We start from the raw sequence: 19,047 nt of genomic DNA on the forward strand, positions 1-19,047 counted from the left end.
TGCCATCGGAGCATTATATATTTGAGATGCTCTTTTTAACTAAATGCAATATGAACTAAAGCTAACGTCTATTTTTTGTGGAAGAATTGCATCTGCTTATTCTGCCCAGATACGGATGACGTCATCTGTTTTCTTATTGGCTAAAACATCCGCTATTTTCTGTAAGTTGGTATTCGACGATATCAGAAAAATCTGTCAAATTCACACATTCATGGCATTTCAGTCATCATAACCACGAGTGTCTCGACGAAGATGTTGGCTCTGCTTTGTGTTTTTCTGCTTTATGCGACTTCAGTTCAAGCAGGTAAAAGAATAACTTACTGATTACCGGAAAGCGAAAGTGAAAGTGACGAGTGCGCGTCGAGATTTAAATCGTCTTTGTAACGACAGAAATTAAATTCGATTATATTTCATGCTAGCGTCGTATATGAAATACATATAATTCAATATATGCGAGTTTTCGAGAGCTACACTGTAAATAGAGACGTGTTAAAAACAACAGCGCTTGCCGAGTGTGATGGTATTTTGACTTTTGACCAAAATAACGGCACTGGGTGGAGGGTAGTTTGTGTTTATGAAAAACATAATAGGATTATTTTATATTTTATCCCATAAAAAGCTAAAGCATAAATAAATGAAATAAAATCTAAATGTATAAAAACTGAAAGATTAACGGGTGTTTTTGACAGCCGATCACATCATTCCTCTTCGTCTTTTTAACCCTTTCACCGCTCTTCACTTGTTATATTACTGACCAGAGAGACTGTATCTCTGTCACACAGAAGCTCTTATTGAGATCAACAGGATTTGGTGTTGATGATGATTCATCTGAAGTCTCCAGAATCGTGATCATTTGTTTTTTTTTAATTGGCTTTTTTCCTTCAGTTTATCTCTGTTTGATGTGACTGTGTGTATTTAGCACATTTGAAGCAGCAGAAATAACTATGAGGAATATATGATCAGATGATGATATTATCCTCATGTAGTTTTTATTAGGCTCCCCGGGTGAAAGATACGTACTATTAAATGCATAAACATGTACTTGAATATGTTTTTAGCACAATATGAATACACTATAATTTATTTTTTATAATTAATAGTATTTCTTTTTCAACTGGGTCAGCCAGTGTTTTAATATCTAGGTGATGTTTAAAAAGGTTATTAATATAGTGGGTTTACAGCATGATATTAATTATATTGCCTTTATCTGCTAATTTCTGCTAATTGAGACAAAATGTGGGATTTTGACTCAAATGTTTCTGAATTGCAGATCTGGCTTTATGCATGTTCTCATAATACATTTAGTCTGTTTTGTCCTGAATGTGGTTGTAAGTGTTAGTGATTGTTATTTCATGCATATTTTTATGAGCTTCTCCCTCATTCTCCTGTTTCTCCTCCAGGAACTCACCACTTTTATCACATTAATGGTCATGCATGTTTTATTCCTCTTGATTGCAGAGAAACACTCGCTGTATTACATTTACACGGCCTTGTCTAAACCTGTGGATCTGCCGAGCATCTATGAATTCACTGCTATGGGTCTGCTAGACGACAGACAGATCGACTATTACAACAGCAAGGAAAAGATAAAGATTCCCAAACAGACCTGGATGAAAGAGAAAATGCAGGAAGATTACTGGGAAAAAGGCACTCAGTCGAGAAAGAGAAAAGAACAGTGGTTTAATGTGAACGTCAATATTCTGATGAACCGCATGAGACAGAATGAGTCAGGTGAGGAACATTCATACAGTTTAACCTGAGTTTGGTTTTTATTAATCCTGTTATCATCTCACCACAAACATTTCAATCTGTGTCCGTGTCAGATCTTCATGTTCTTCAGTGGAGACACGGATGTGAAGTTGAGCAGCAGGGAGATAAAGTGACGTTTCTCAGAGGCGTTTCTGAGTATGGATATGATGGAGAAAACTTCTTGTCTTTTGATGATAAAGAGTCTCAATGGGTCGCTCCAGTTCCCGCAGCTCGACCAACCAAGAACAAATGGGACAATGTGCCGATCCTAAACCAATACACCAAAGGCTACCTGGAGAAAGAGTGTGTGGACTGGCTCAACAAATTCAGAGAATATGCAGACGAGGAGCTCAGAAACGGCTGTGAGTAAATGTGTGTGTATTTGTAGATGATCTGCAGCTGTTATAGAGATAGAAACTGATTGATGAACTGATTCCTGTGTTTTCAGCTCCTCCAGATGTTCATGTGTTTTCAAGGAAATCCAGTGATGAATCCAAGCTGAAACTCACCTGTCTGGCCACCGGCTTCTTCCCCAAAGATGTGATGATGACCATCAGGAAAAATGGCATATTTCTGCCTGAAGATGAGATTACATTCTCAGGAATCAGACCAAACCATGATGGATCCTTCCAGATGAGGAAGAGTGTGGAGATCAAGGAGGATGAAAAAGCAGAATATGATTGTTTTGTGTCCCACAAGAGCATTAAAGAACCAACTATCACCAAATTGGGTAGGCAAAGTTAGGGGACGTTTACATGATAACAATGTACAAAAAAGGGAAAGGTTTTTCCTACGCGTTTTTTGTGTACAGACAGCAAAAATGTCAAAAACTATCCCTGTTCACACAGATCCATGAAAACAACTAAAAACACTGGCCAGCAGGAGGCGACATACCTTTTACCTCTGCAACTATAGACTGAACACATAATCCATGCACATGACGTCGCCACTTTATTAATTAATTCATTAAACATTAAAGCATATGCATCATAAGGACTAATTCGGACATTGTTCAGAATTTAGTTGTATGGAATATTATGTCATATAACACATTACCATTAAATGTGTATGAAATATTCTGTTTGAGAATAGTATTGCACTGCCACTACACACTTCATATTCTTGTGGTTTTCCAGGACAAGCTACTTTGAATGTCAAGACAACTAATCCTAAAGAAAGAAAGAAAGAATCTGATGGTATGTTTGAGATTTTCCTTTAATAAATACTGGGCACATTTCCAGTAGATTCATACCGCAGTCAACAGCACTGAGATGCACTTTGACCTTTCACTGTTTCTCCAACAGGACAAGAGAGTGCGGGTCAAACACCAGACATCAGTGCGACTGTCTCCCTGGAGAAAGTCAAACAAAGTGGTAACTATGCTTATGTAGAAACTTGGTATTAAAAACACAACATTGAAATATCAATGCTGTTTTAACACATTTCTGTTTCTCCAAAGACGCTAGTGTAGCATAGGAGAAATGTACTTTACATTCAAGGCTTCTTACATGAGCGGCTTGTTAATTGTAAAAAAAAAAAAACATTAATAAAATACCTTAGCGGTCTATCATATTGTTCATCTTGGCAGGGGGCAGCCTATGATGATAAAAGGGCACCTGCGAAATATGCCATCCTCTTATTTTCTTTAGGACATTTGTGTGGAGGTTCTGTGTTGAAGTCCTGAGGGAGCTGAATATGTGCATTGCAAGGTTTTCTCAATGAAAGCTCAGCTCACACTGTCTCTATTCTCAGGGGATATGGGACGCACATTTGGGTGGAAGAAGCTGGATGCGCTAGGTTTGGTACATTCATAAGACTGACTCTCCTGAGGGATAGTAGTTAGTGTTTGCATGAGCAAATTCAGCTCTTGAGGGAGTTGAAGGCATTTATGGCACTACATTTGTGTGTGTGAGTGTTCTTGTATGTTCTTTTAAAAAAGAAAAATATAATGCTAGAACAAAGCACGCTTGGCTCTGTGAGGTTTAAATGTGTGTATTTTGCAATGCGATTGGTTTATTGGTGCCACCCAGGCCTGACTTGCTCTTGAGAGGTGAAAGTTCTCCTAGAGAGTTCTTCACAAGTAGAAGCCACATGTATCACAAGACCTTTAGGAGATCTTCCACTATCTCTACTTTTAGGTAAATGTGGTTTCTACTTGGGTTAGCATATTCCTACGTGCGTTGTTACATTACTTGCGTCAACTTTCTACGCACCGCCTTTACATTCACCTGCAGTCGCTTTTGCTTTTCAAGCTGTGAATGACAACTCTCTGGAGTGTAGTGAAGTGTGTTGTTTCTGTCACATGCCTGTCCTGTCTTTTGTGCACATGTGGGTTTTGTCTGTATGACCATTTGTGCTTCTGTCATTGTCTGATCCCTCCCCCCTTGTTATCTAATTAGTGTTTGATTTCTCCCACCTGTGTTCCCTCGGTCCCTGTCTCATTTGTTCCCTTTTATAAGCTCCTGGTGTTTGTCAGTCTTTGTCAGATCGTTGTATGTCTACGTCTCCCGTCTTCACCGTGATTCCAGTTTGGTATGTTTTGAGTTTATGTTTTGATTATGTATTTTTGCCCCCTCGTGGGTTTTGTTTTGAGTTTATGATTTATGTTGTAAATTAATCACTTTTCTTACTGCACTTGAGTCCTCGCACCATTTTCCCTTATCTGTACGTAACATAATGATCTGACCAATCGAGGACTCAGCAGGACTTGGGTTTTTTTTTTGTTGATTTTGTTTTTCCTGTTATCCTCCTATGGAGTGGGAGAAGAACCTGCGGGTGATGCGTTACCTGAACTCCAGGTACATCCGTCAACAGGGGATGGATGTAAGACAGTTCGCAGGCCTGTTCCTCATGGAGGTGGACCATTTTAAGCTCGACGAGGCAGAGAGGAAAGAGACTTTTAATCTCTGCCTTGACATGCCCCTCTGTCCGGAGGTGATGGAGAGAACTGGGAGTCTGGGGTTCTGGGAATTAGTTGACCACCTGGGCCCTAGTCTTTCTATGGTCCCAGATCCGGTGGTCCGTGTTCCAGTGGATCGTGTATCGGTGGTCCCTGCTGCAATGGCCCTCGAGACCGGTGGTCCCGAGGCGGTGGAGAGGGATGAAAGGCTTCCTCCACGGCCTTTCCATTCCGTCCTGGTCCACTCCTCCATTGGCTGTTCCTCCCGTGCCCCCCCGGTCTGATAAACTGATAAAAATAAACTACTTGCAAAACTTAAGTACAAAAAATGTTGAATACTTTTGTACCATTGTGGTGCTTAAAAAGGACTTCAACTTCAACTCAAGTAATTTTTTTTTTTTGATAGAGCACTTGTACTTTTACTCAAGTCTCTAGTACTTTATACATCTCTGGATTTGTCCCACCTGTGTTCCCTCGGTCCCTGTCTCATTTGTTCCCTTTTATAAGCTCCTGGTCTTTGTCAGTCTTTGTCAGATCGTTGTATGTCTACGTCTCCCGTCTTCCCCGTGATTCCAGTTTGATATGTTTTGAGTTTATGTTTTATGTTGTAAGTAAATCACTTTTCTTACTGCACTTGTGTCCTCGCACCATTTTCCCTTATCTGTACGTAACAGTTTCTGTATTCTTTGTCAGATTTTGCCTAAAATGTTTCTGGATTGCAGATCTGGCTTTATACATGTTATTAAAATACATTTAGTTTACTTTGTCCTGAGTGTGAGCATAAGTGAACAGTTATATTATGCATGTTTTATTCCTCTTCATAGCAAACAAACACTCGCTGTATTACATTTACACGGCCTTGTCTAAACCTGTGGATCTGCCGAGCATCTATGAATTCACTGCTATGGGTCTGCTAGACGACAGACAGATCGACTATTACAACAGCAAGGACAAGATAAAGATTCCCAAACAGACCTGGATGAAAGAGAAAATGCAGGAAGATTACTGGGAAAAAGGCACTCAGTCGAGAAAGAGAAAAGAACAGTGGTTTAATGTGAACGTCAATATTCTGATGAACCGCATGAGACAGAATGAGTCAGGTGAGGAACATTCATACAGTTTAACCTGAGTTTGGTTTTTATTAATCCTGTTATCATCTCACCACAAACATTTCAATCTGTGTCCGTGTCAGATCTTCATGTTCTTCAGTGGAGACACGGATGTGAAGTTGAGCAGCAGGGAGATAAAGTGACGTTTCTCAGAGGCGTTTCTGAGTATGGATATGATGGAGAGGACTTTCTGTCTTTTGAAGATAAAGAGTCTCTATGGGTCGCTCCAGTTGAAGCAGCTCGACCAACCAAGACAAAATGGGACAATGTGCCGATCCTAAACCAATACACCAAAGGCTACCTGGAGAAAGAGTGTGTGGACTGGCTCAACAAATTCAGAGAATATGCAGATGAGGAGCTCAGAAACGGCTGTGAGTAAATGTGTGTGTATTTGTAGATGATCTGCAGCTGTTATAGAGATAGAAACTGATTGATGAACTGATTCCTGTGTTTTCAGCTCCTCCAGATGTTCATGTGTTTTCAAGGAAATCCAGTGATGAATCCAAGCTGAAACTCACCTGTCTGGCCACTGGCTTCTTCCCCAAAGATGTGATGATGACCATTAGGAAAAATGGCATATTTCTGCCTGAAGATGAGATTAAATTCTCAGGAATCAGACCAAACCATGATGGATCCTTCCAAATGAGGAAGAGTGTGGAGATTAAGGAGGATGAAAAAGCAGAATATGATTGTTTTGTGTTCCACAAGAGCATTAAAGAACCAACTATTACCAAATTGGGTAGGCAAAGTTAGGGTATGTTTACACGACAACAATGTACAAAAAAGGGAACGTTTTTCCTTTGTGTTTTTTGTGTACTGACAGCAATAATAAGAAATATATTCCTGTTCACACGGATCCATGAAAACAACTAAAAACACTGTATTCTCACGGCAGGCCAGTAGGTGACAACATATGAACACAAAATATGCATGCACATGACATCACCGCTGCAACAAATTCACATTTTTAATTTAAATGGAAATTATAACGGTATCGTTTTCAAAAGACTGCACTTTGAAACTTGTTTCCAAAAGTTTGTGTTTTAGTTGAAAAAGATTTCATGTATTCAGGTCCCTAAAATCATTAATTAAATCATTAAACATTAAAGCATATGCATCATAATGACTAATTTGGACATCGTTCAGAACTTAGCTTTATTTATTGTTAATTAAATGTGTATTAAATGTGAATGTAATATTCTATCTGAGAATAGTATTGCACTGCCACTACACACTTCATATTCTTGTGGTTTTCCAGGACAAGCTACTTTGAATGTCAAGACAACTAATCCTAAAGAAAGAAAGAAAGAATCTGATGGTATGTTTGAGATTTTCCTTTAATAAATACTGGGCACATTTCCAGTAGATTCATACCGCAGTCAACAGCACTGAGATGCACTTTGACCTTTCACTGTTTCTCCAACAGGACAAGAGAGTGCGGGTCAAACACCAGACATCAGTGCGACTGTCTCCCTGGAGAAAGTCAAACAAAGTGGTAACTATGCTTATGTAGAAACTTGGTATAAAAACACAATATTGAAATATCAATGCTGTTTTAACACATTTCTGTTTCTCCAAAGACGCTAGTGTAGCATAGGAGAAATGTTCTTTACATTCAAGGCTTCTTACATGAGAAGCCTCCTTGGTAAGCAGTTTTAAACATAGAAGATGCAGTGCTGAGGCCTCCGTCCTATGAGCTCAGCCAGGTTACTAAGTTGTTAAGCTCTCTGTAAGCCTTCTTGGCTACTGCACTAAGCCATAGCATTGGTAGACATCATTTCACTATGGAGAATAGATCTGTTAGATGCCTCTGCTCCTCAGAGCTTCGCCTGGAAAACAATGTAAAGTAGCTAGGCGCCCCGTGAGTCTTCTTGGTAAGCTGTTGTAGGTATTGGACATAGCAAGGCCTCCCCTCACTTGTGAGAGTTGTCATGCGTAGGCCTCCTCCCTCAGAGCTTGATAAGACAGTAGTACTGAGTCGCTAGGCTCCCTCTGAACTTCTTTGGTTTCTGACTGTACTATGGAGTGTGGTTAGGCCTCCTCTCGATATAAAGAGCTTTGTAGAGGCCTCCACTCATCAGAGCTTCATCTGGATAGCGAAATCAAGTAGCAAGGCTCACTGTGAGACTCCTTGCTAAGCTGTCCTGGGTGATGGACATAGCTAGGCAAACTCTTACTTTTGAAAGCTGTCATGCGAAGGACTCTGTCCTTAGAGGTTGTATGTTCTTTGGGAGCCTCCTTGGCTACTGACTGTAGTGTAGAGGATTTCTATGCCTCTTCTCATTTTGAGAATCATTATACTGAGACGTTCACTCTGCGGAGCTTTGCAGGCCAGTTAGACTGAGTTCTTTAGCTCTTTTCTGAGGTTTCTCTGTATTGCCATCGGTTAGAACTTGGCCTCCAATCTTCAGAGCTGTCTGATCAGAAGTTCTGGGTGTTAGGCTTTGTGTGAGCCTCCTTGGACGCTGGCCTGAATATGAATGTAGTTAGACTTTCCCTCTTAGGTTCATCCTGTTGGAGACTCCGTTCTTGAGAAGGGTCCGGTCTATGATATGGATGAGAACTCCTGAGTCCTTTGACTTCTCTCAGCCAATAGGACACTCATCCCTTCAGCATGGTGGCGTGGGAATTTCATTCCCCTTTCGGAAGGGAACGTCTCAGGTAACGCATGTAACCAAGGTTTCCTGAGAATAGGGAACGAGATGCCTATTTCACAGGTGCCCTTTTATACTCATGGTTGCACTAGTGGTGACACCATAGGGTGCCACCTGCCAATGTCAAGTTCAGTGTTTTAAAACTCATGCTTCAGACTCCATTCAAGCCAGATCCATTCCCCATAGTGCCCTCTAGAGGACACAGCATCTCATTCCCTTTTCTCAGGGAACCATGGTTAAATGCATAACCTAAGACGTTTTTAAAAGTGTTAAAGCACTCTAGGCTGTGCACATTTTGGATTGGGGTTGATTGGGATTAAGAATGAAGATCTTTTCTTTGATTCATTTGTGCTTTACCACTTCTGCCAGATACGGATGATGATATCGTTTCGATGTTCAGTCCTTTGGACATCGAGGCAGTCTAAGTTTGTTCTAATGCACAACACAATTATAGTTTCTTTCTTGTTCTTTATTGTGTTGATATGAAAAACAATGTGTGTGCCACATCACCTTCTGGGTGGTTTCTACCGCGACCACATAACTATATCTTGGTCACAACCCACTTCCTCTATTTATATTACTCAACTCCTGTAAAATGTCTACCGTTATAGATTCAGGAGGAGCACTTGTGGGATTAATTCAGTGATAAGGGCCATGGCGTCTCTCTCTGGTGAGGGAACGCCTGGGCTATCAATCAAAAACGGATGTAAAGTGTTTTCGGACCAAGCATTTACCGTAGAGGACGTGCTTCTAGCAATGGGCGAGATTGTAGGAAACGAAAAGATAGCATCGGCCTCCAGAATGAATAAAGCTGTGGTAGTTTTTCTTAAAGATGAGAAACTCGTAAACATCCTTGTTGAAAATGGAATTGTTGTGTCTGAAACGCTGGTGCAAGTGACGCTTTTACGCGCACCGGCTACTAGAGTCACCATTTCTAACGCGCCGCCTTTCATTTCAAATGAGCAAATCATAAAAAAATTGAGTCGTTATGGAAAGTTTGCTGGATCCATTAAAATGGTTCCGCTCGGGTGTAAAAACGCAGCTTTAAAACATGTGATGTCTTTTCGAAGACAAGTGTTCATGTTTTTAAATGCCCAATCTGAGTCTCTGGATATCTCGTTTCGCATTCAGCATGGAGACAGTTCTTTTATGATTTTTGCAACGACAGAAAGCCTTCGTTGTTTTGAATGCGGCGATTTGGGACATAAGAAGTTTACGTGTCCGCATAGGAAACAATTAGAAAATGCAAAGAATGACGGAAATAATGACGCGCAAACTGATCAGAGTGAAAAAAATGAAAGTCCAGATAAAGAGAAACGGGCTATAGCTGTAACGGAGGTAACGATTCCAGAAAAGAAACAGAGGATAAATGGGAATAAGGATTCAGAGGCCTCGGTTTCAACAGGTGAACCCAGCGTTATTCCTCAGACTACACCCGAGAAGAGTGCTATAGATCCAAGCGCAAAGTCAGAGGTGAGTGAGTTTTTGTCTTCAATACGAGCTGGTGATAATACTGTAGGACCGAATGTTGGTGTTGTTATGGATAAGGAATGTGTTTATGGTGATGATGTTCAGAGTAGTAGCGGGATACAGGCGAATGCACTTGTGGAGAGTGAAAACAGTGATGACGAATTGATGGAGAATTGTGACAATTGCTCAGAGTTTTCGGATATTGATTGCAGTCAGTCTTTGGAGGACATTTATTCCGTCGAAGAATTAAATGATTTTCTAGATTTAACTAAAGGGAAAAAGGTTGATGTTGCGAAGTTTTTCCCCGATGTTAATAAGTTTATAAAATCAGTGGCGATAGCTCAGAAGACGGCAGGCTATGATGTCATTTCAAAACAAAAAAGATTTCGGCTGAAAAAGTTTTTAACAACTGTACGAAAGTCTCAAAAAGATAACGTAAAACTGGCCGAATGGAAAAAATAAGTCACATGGGTATGGGATCTATCTTCATTTTTGTTGTGTTTTTCTGTTATTTTTTTTTTTCTTCTCTTTACCCTGCAATGCAGATTCTTAGATTGGGATCTTTAAATGTGAATGGCCTAAGAGATGGGGGAAAAAGAGGATTGCTTTCTGAGTTCCTTAGACTTAAAGATTCAGAAGTTATATTTTTACAAGAAACTCATAGCGATATGAAAAATGAATCTGAGCTAAACATGTGGTGGAAAGGAAAGCTTTGTTTAAGTCATGGCACAAATGTTAGTGCGGGTGTAGCCATTTTATTTTCACCTCACCTCAATGTTAATATTTTATCAGAAATGGAATTAGAGAAAGGACGTATTTTGATGTTGAAAGCTAAAGTTGAAAATCAGTTATTTGTTTTCATAAATATATATGCTCCAAATAAAGGGTTAGATAGAATGATTATGTTTAGAAAATTGGGAGAGTTTTTAAAAAGTTACGCTGTAGATGGTATGCTAATCATTGGTGGGGATTGGAATTGTTCTCTTAATTTTCTTTTAGATAGGAATAATGAGGAGCCACATCCTTTATCAGTTTCTGTTTTAAAAAGTTTTATAGTTCAAAATGATTTAGTAGATGTTTGGAGAGAGCGGAATAAAGAGATGAAACAATATACATGGACCAAAGTCTCACAGGGAATGATAAGTGCAGCAAGACTTGATAGGTTTTATGTCAAGCGTGCGGAGAATAATAGAATCATGGGGTGTAATATTTTTCCATGTTGTCTATCAGATCATCATTTTATTACAGTCAATATTATTTTGACACAATCTAAATTTAAAAGTCCATATTGGAAGTTTAATGTCGCACTGTTGAAAGAGATAGATTTTTTTGAGAAATTTGAATTGTTTTGGAACGAATGGGGTTCAAAGAAAAATGAGTTTGAGAATTTGATTCAGTGGTGGGATATAGGGAAGACGCAAATCAAAATATTTTGTCAGCAGTATACATGTTTTTCAACAAGAAAAATAAAACAAAAAATTTCAGAAATAGAACATGAGATTTTGAACATTACAGCTGGTATGATTCAGAACTCTAATTCATCTTCGGCTGGCATTGTGAGTGAAAAGAAACAAGATCTAGAACATTTGTTGCAAGTGAGGGCAAAAGGAGCCTTGATAAGATCTCGTTGTATGTCCGTTCATGAGATGGATGCCCCCACTGCTTATTTTTTCTATTTGGAGAAAGTGTCAAAACAACAAAATCAAATGCATTGTTTGACAACACCTAAAGGACGTAAGACTTTTGATGCAACAGAAATGAGAAAGATTGCATTGGACTTTTATTCAAACTTATATAGAAAAGAGGACACTGACACTGAATGTGTATCAGAGCTACTGCAGCAGTTGCCTTCTCTTTCTAAACCACAAAGTGAGCACTTGGACAGAACTGTTTCATTTGAGGAGTTATCGGATGCTGTTAAACAGATGAAGCCTGGCAGAGCACCTGGAATTGATGGACTTTCACTGGACTTTTATAAAGCTGTGTGGAATTACATCGGTAAAGACTTTAATGAGGTGGTCCAAGAGTGTTTTAAAGAAAAACGCCTTCCCCCAAGTTGTCAAAGGGCAGTGTTAACACTGCTACCAAAGAAGGGTGACTTGAGTGTTCTTAAAAATTGGAGGCCTGTGTCAATCCTAACAACCGATTACAAGCTAATTGCTAAAGTTTTGGCAAATAGGCTGAAAACTGTATTAGGAGATTTAATATGTCAAGATCAATCGTACTGTGTTCCAGAAAGAACCATATATGATAATATTTTTATGATGAGAGATATTTTAGATTTTTCAAAACAAAATGAAATGAATGTGGGTTTTTTATTCCTGGATCAGGAAAAAGCGTTTGATAGAGTGGATCATGGTTTTCTGTACGAAACAATGAGTGCTTTTGGATTTGGAGATGGTTTTATTTCTTGGCTCAAACTATTATATATGAATGCATCTTGTATTTTAAAAATAGGAGGTGGGTTAAGTAAACCAATAAGAATGCTTAAAGGTATTAGACAAGGTTGCCCTCTCTCCGGTCAGTTATATGCATTAGCAGTGGAGCCACTCCTGTGTCTTTTGAGGAAAGAACTGTCTGGTCTTAAGCTTGATGGTAACTCTAATGCTTTAAAGTTAACAGCATATGCAGACGACATTACTGTGATAGTGAAAGATCAAAGAGATATTGATATGTTTAATTACAGTATCTCTCTATATGAGAGAGCGTCGTCTGCAAAACTGAACTGGAGCAAAACAGAAGCTTTTTGGTGCAATGGTAAAGAACAATGCTCCAATGTCGATACAAAACCTGTTATCCCGGGAAATGTAAAGTGGGGAAAAGAAGGATTTAAGTTTTTAGGTGTCTTTTTAGGTTCTGAGGAACATCAAAGAAAGAACTGGGAAGGCGTGAAAGATAAAATCTGTAATAGATTATCAAAATGGAAATGGATTTTACCTCAACTTTCTTATAGAGGGAGAGTGCTGGTCGTGAATAATCTTGCCGCATCCATTTTATGGCATAAACTGATTGTGTTGAACCCACCAGAGGACTTCATTCGGGAAATTCAAAAAGTGTTGGTACAGTTTTTCTGGGATGGACAACATTGGTTGAGAGAATCAGTACTGTATCTACAGCTAAGTGAAGGAGGCCAGGGTCTTATGGACATTAAATCCAAGGTGGCTGGTTTTAGACTGCAGACTGCGCAAAGACTACTGTACCATCAGTCTCAGAACTGGTCAGAAATTGCTTGTGCTCTACTAAGAAGAGTGGAGCGGATGAACTTGGATAAACATTTATTCTTAATTAATTTGAAGGAAGTGGATTTGAATGGACTCTCTTCCTTTTATGCATCAGTTTTAAATGCATGGCAAATATTTGTTGTTAAAAGAGAATTGTCTGAGGTTCCCCATGAGTGGGTTCTTGAAGAACCATTACTTTTTAATCCTCTTCTTACTGGCATGAGTTTAAAATCTAAAACTGTATGCACAAACCTGGTCAAAGCAGGAATAAGTAAAATCTGTCATCTTCGGTCGATTGACCGATGGATTTCTGCAGAAAAACTGGCCATGAAGATTGGTATTCATTCTGTTCGGACTGTTGAAAAATTGCTACATGAGATACGAGAGTCATTTCCTTTAATCCCATCGCAAGTAGACATGGTTAAGAATGATTTCCCCAGCATTAAGGTGGTGGTAAATGTAGGAGATTGGCAGGAGACAGATGGAAGATTACTCTCTTTTACAACACCTGAACTGGGTCTTTTTGACACTATATCTAAGAAGGCTCTTTATCTTGTTTGTGTCAAATATCTGAACTTAAGAGCATTGAAAGATCTTCCAGAGACCAAATGGACTAATTTTGTTGAATCAGGTGTATCTCCAAAAGGATGTTGGAGGTCATTGTACAAGATGCCAATCGAAAAAAGAACTGGGGATTTAGGATTTCTCATTGTATTTTAGCAACAAATCGGTACAAAGCTCATCTAAATCCTTTGCAAGGAGAAGAATGTTTGTTTTGTGGTCTTCCAGAAACAGTTTTCCATATTTTTATTGGGTGTTCAAGGCTGTTAGGAATTTTCGACGTATTAAGAGATTTGAGCCATAATTTTGGTTTTATTTTTACAAATAGTCTCTTTATTTTCGGACCAAAATATAACACCTTGAACAAAAGCAAAATTGTTCTGATAAATGTTTTATTTGGAAAGGCAAAAATGGCAATTTGGCTCACCAGAAAAAGAAAATTGCTGTCTAATAATGATACTGATCCTTTGAGCATGTTCAGAGCTTTGGTAAAGAGTAGGCTGGTTATGGAGTATAAGTATTATGAATTGGTGAACGATAATGAATCTTTCTTCTTTTTATGGGGTGTTGGAAATGTTTTATGTCAACCCAATGACGAGGGAGGTTGTGATGTATTGATGTAAAAGTGCTTTTTTAATTGATTGTATTTATTTTATTTATTTATTATTTTAGGAATGTATATTTCTGAAGTAATGTGTTAAGGCTTTTATGTATTTAGATTTGTAATTAAAGAGATGTTAAAAGTCAAAAGTCTCTCTCTCTCTCTCTCTCTCTCTCTCTCTCTCTCTCTCTCTCTCTCTCTCTCTTTCGTGCATGCGTATGCTTGAGTGTTTGTTGAGTGAGTGAGGAGGCTGGAGAGCGTGTGGTGAGTTCGAGTTAGTTTTCTGCCCGCTGTGGCAACTTTTTCTTGGTTGAACTTTGCTTTTTGTAAACGTTTAATCTGCATTGGGTAGATAAAGCATAACATTTGCCTTTTGGGGCGTTTTTGTGCCAGTGAATCACCGAGGGCATGGCGGCCCAAGGTGTTGACTCGCTCGGTTCATTAACACGGCGCCATCGGGTTAAAGTGGTTGCCGCTGCAAGTGTGGAAGATTGTATCTTGGCTATTGGAGAGGTTGTTGGACATAAAAGTATTTTAGCAGCATCAAGGTTGAGTAATGCAGTTGTCTGTTTTTTGAACATTGTTGAAAACGCTAATGAGGTAGTAGAGAGAGGAGTTGTAATTCGTGGTCTTTTTACTCCCGTGATTCCTCTTTCAACTCCTGCGAGAAAAGTTGTTTTGTCAAATATACCACCCTTTATTAAAGATGAAGTGTTGGTTAAAGAATTGTCATGTTTTGGTAAGTTGGTTGCTCCAGTGAAAAAGATTGCGATCAGGAGTAAATCTGAGTTAATCAAACATGTGGTGTCTTTTAGGAGATTCACGTACATGATTTGGAGTGAAAATAGAACGGAACTGAATTTAAACTTGAAATTCAGATGTGACGATTTTGATTACACTGTATATGTATCTACTGATACAATGAAGTGTTTCGGATGTGGTAAAAACGGGCATTTGGCTCGTACCTGTCCTGAAAATGGGAATAACAGTACACGCGCAAGGCAAGACATGATAGATGAAAGGGTGGTACAAGACGAGGAAAGCGCTGCTAGAACATCTGTGCCGTTAGCGGTACCTATGAATACAGCACAGAGTGGCAAGTGCACAACAGACAAAGTGCCTCGTGAGCAAACAGTTGAAACTGCTCAAACCATGATCAAAATCATGGAAGATAATGAGTCTTCTGATAATGTTCAAATAAGGTCACATGTGAGCTTGCTTAAAGAAGTTACTGTCACAGAGTAATTAATGGACATACAGGATTGTTCAATGATTTGCTCATCTGATATAGAGTCTTTACCAGAGAACGTAAATTTGTGTGAAGTGGATATGGATCAAGATGTCTTTAAAACTCCTTTAAAAAGGAAAAAGACAGACAGAGAAGAAAGATCAAAACAAGCGAGGAAAAAACTAAAGAGTGACACAGATAATATTGAAAGCGAAAGTGAGTTGTCTGACTCAAGTTGCTCACAGAGTGAATGGAAATGTAATGATTATTGTGCTAATGAAATTAAGACATTTTTAAAAGTAACCAAAAATCAGAGAGGAATACAGATTGCTGATTTTTTCCCAGACCTGAGAAGGTTTGTGGAAAGGACTAAGAGTCTAATGATTGAAGGCTGTTTTCTGGATAAAGAAGTATATCGACTAAAAAAATTTGTTTCTAAAATCCAAAACCAACTGAATAATGATGATAAAGTGGCATAATTTATTCATCCCGATTATGTGTTTCTGTACGGTTTAATTTTTTTTGTTTCTTTTTCTTTTTTACACATGACAGAAATCCGTATTGCATCTTTAAATGTAAACGGAGCAAGGGATGATGTAAAGAGAATGCAAGTGTATGAAACAATGAAACAGAAACAGCTTGATGTTCTTTTTTTACGAGAAACACACAGTGATGATAAAAATGCTATAGATTGGATAAAAGAATGGAATGGTCTAAGTCATAAAACTTCACGTAGTGGAGGAGTTTCTATTTTGTTTGCGAAAATTTTTAATCCATGTTCTTTTAAGATGGAGGAGATTGTGAAGGGGAGACTTTTGAAAATTCAAGCTGTCTTTGAAAAGTATGTCTTGGTTTTTATTAGTGTGTATGCCCCCACTTTACCAATAGAAAGAGTGGCTTTCTTGGACATTTTATGCTCAACCCTAGATAAATGCAATAGCGAAGAATATCTTTTTCTTGGTGGAGATTTGAATTGTGTTGAACAAAATGTTGATCGTAATCATATAGAACCACATATGCCCTCTCGTAAACGTCTTTGTGAAATAATTGAAAGAAACGACTTATGTGATGTCTGGAGAAATTTAAATGGAAATTCAAGGCAATACACATGGGCTCATGCTCATGAAAATGTATTGTCTTCAGCAAGACTAGACAGATTTGATAGTTTTAAACACCATCACAGTGTTTTTAAGAATTGTGTAATAAATCCAGTTGGTTTTTCAGACCACAGTTTGGTTATATGTAGCGTTTTTTTCCAATTCTGTGTCACCAAGGAGCGCGTATTGGCATTTTAACACTGCCTTATTAAATAATGCTTTTTTTAAAGAGACTTTTACATTTTTTTGGGAGAATTTTAAAAATGAAAAGTTTTCTTTTTCTTCTTTGCAGAGTTGGTGGGATTTTGGCAAGATTCAAATTAAGCTTTTTTGTCAACAGTATACTCAAAATATCCCAAGAGAGACTGTTAAGTCTATAAGAATTTTAGAAACTGACATTTTAAACTTTCAAGACATAGCACAATTAAGTGGAAATCAAGCTTATATTGATTCTTTTTTTTTTTTTTAAAGAAAACTGCTTTGTCTGACTTACAAGAGATGAAGGCACAAGGGGCACTAGTCAGATCACGATTTAAGACTATAGAGCAGATGGACATACCATCTAAATTTTAATTTTCAGCTTAGAAAAAAAAATGGTCAGAAGCGGTTTATCCATTCATTACTTTCTGAATCTGGATCTTTGTTGTCAGATTCTAAAGAAATAAGAGAAAGGGCAGTTCGTTTTTATGAAAAACTTTATAAAGCGGAATATAAAGAAAATAAAGATATAGAACTGTTTTTTTTTTTAAAATTACCGAAAGTGTCGAATGAAGCAAATGTAACACTTTCAAAGTCTATTGGCATAGAAGAACTGTTTAAAGCTCTTGAAGGAATGGAGAATGGTAAAGTTCCTGGAGTGGATGGAATTCCGGTCGAGTTTTACAAAACCTTTTGGTCTGTTATAGGAGAGGATTTGTTAATAGTTCTAAATGACAGCTTAACCAAAAGATTATTACCAATCAGCTGTAGAAGAGCAGTTTTGACCCTTTTGCCTAAGAAAGGTAATTTGAGTGATATAAAAAATTGGAGACCCGTATCTTTATTGTGTTGTGATTATAAACTGTTATCTAAAGTATTGGCTACCCGTTTAGGAGAAGTTTTAAATGAAGTCGTCCATCCTGACCAGTCATATTGTGTGCCGGGCAGGTCAATTTTTGATAACATTCATCTAATCAGAGATTTGTTTGATGTATCTAAATTGTTTGGTCTTGACATAGGCTTGATTTCCTTAGATCAAGAGAAAGCCTTTGATCGAGTAGAACACAGTTATTTGTGGAAAACTCTTCAGGCTTTCGGTTTTAATTCTGGATTTCTGGCTTATATTAAAGTCTTATATTGTGATATTGAGAGTATTCTGAAGATTAATGGTGGCTTATGTGCTCCTTTTAAAGTGTGTCGCGGAGTAAGACAAGGATGTTCTTTGTCAGGGCTACTATATACTCTCGCAATAGAACCACTTTTAAGTGTTTTAAGGAGAGTTTTAGAAGGGGTACCTGCACAAAATTGCAAGAATGTATATCTGTCCACGTAGGCAGATGATATTATCATAATAATTAATAAACAGAGTGATGTAGATTTATCACTAAAGATGTTGAATGATTTTGGTTTAATTTCCTCTGCAAAAATGAATTGGAATAAAAGCGAGGCAGTCTTGACGAGAGAGTGGAAAAATAGAGCACCAAATCTTCCAAATGGTTTATGTTGGACAAGAGATGGCTTAAAATATTTGGGTGTATATTTAGGTAATGAGACAGTAGCTCAAAAAAATTGGATGAGTACAATTGAAAAACTTATGAGTCGACTTGGAAAATGGAAATGGATTGTACCAAATTTATCATACAGAGGATGCACCTTGGTTATTAATAATTTGGTGGCTTCCTCTTTGTGGCACCGGATGGCATGCATCGATCCACCGGCTTATTTAATTGGAAAAATCCAGTCTGTTTTATTAGACTTTTTCTGGGACAAGTTACACTGGATACCACATAACATTTTCTATTTAAAAAAGGAGCAAAAGGGTGATTATAATGTTGTAATGATGTTTATAGCTATGATTAAATCTAGACTTCTAATTGATTTGTATTTTTATAAAGCTGCAAATTGTTTGGAAGTGTTTGAAAACATATGGTGTCATAGAGGGGCTTTGTGTTCTGGATTTGGAAACAAAATTACATTTTCTTTAAACATGATGTGATTTATATTTGAATTTTAATGGTTTTATAATTTTTAAAAATTTTCTGTAATAAAGTTTTTTGAAAAATAAAAAATCTCTCTCTCTCTCGCTCTCTCTCTCTCTCTCTTTCTCTCTCTCTCTCTCTCTCTCTCTCTCTCTCTCTCTCTCTCTCTCTCTCTCTCCTAAGATCTTCCACTATCTCTACTTTTAGGTACATGTGGTTTCTACTTCCGTTAGCATATTCCTACGTGCGTTGTTACATTACTTGCGTCAACTTTCAACTTT

General features: G+C 38.1%; 1 protein-coding gene across 2 annotated transcripts in view; it reads left to right on the forward strand.

Moving 5' to 3' along the window:
- LOC137090647 (uncharacterized) overlaps nucleotides 1-19,047 on the forward strand; it is a 188,509-nt gene that overhangs the window by 155,714 nt on the left and 13,748 nt on the right. Inside the window, exons 1-11 of one of the 2 annotated variants that reach the window (XM_067454595.1) lie at nucleotides 145-304; nucleotides 1,459-1,731; nucleotides 1,824-2,111; nucleotides 2,198-2,479; nucleotides 2,886-2,945; nucleotides 3,054-3,122; nucleotides 5,473-5,748; nucleotides 5,841-6,128; nucleotides 6,215-6,496; nucleotides 7,016-7,075; nucleotides 7,184-7,252. In XM_067454595.1, the coding sequence (XP_067310696.1) occupies nucleotides 253-304; nucleotides 1,459-1,731; nucleotides 1,824-2,111; nucleotides 2,198-2,479; nucleotides 2,886-2,945; nucleotides 3,054-3,122; nucleotides 5,473-5,748; nucleotides 5,841-6,128; nucleotides 6,215-6,496; nucleotides 7,016-7,075; nucleotides 7,184-7,252 (1,999 nt within the window). In that variant the 5' untranslated portion in view covers nucleotides 145-252. Of the gene's footprint in view, nucleotides 1-144; nucleotides 305-1,458; nucleotides 1,732-1,823; nucleotides 2,112-2,197; nucleotides 2,480-2,885; nucleotides 2,946-3,053; nucleotides 3,123-5,472; nucleotides 5,749-5,840; nucleotides 6,129-6,214; nucleotides 6,497-7,015; nucleotides 7,076-7,183; nucleotides 7,253-19,047 lie in introns of those variants that run through there. The other variant, XM_067454602.1, reaches the window with a different exon arrangement.

The sequence above is a fragment of the Pseudorasbora parva genome, chromosome 2, assembly GCF_024679245.1.
Source record: "Pseudorasbora parva isolate DD20220531a chromosome 2, ASM2467924v1, whole genome shotgun sequence".
NCBI classification, from domain to species: Eukaryota; Metazoa; Chordata; class Actinopteri; order Cypriniformes; family Gobionidae; genus Pseudorasbora; species Pseudorasbora parva.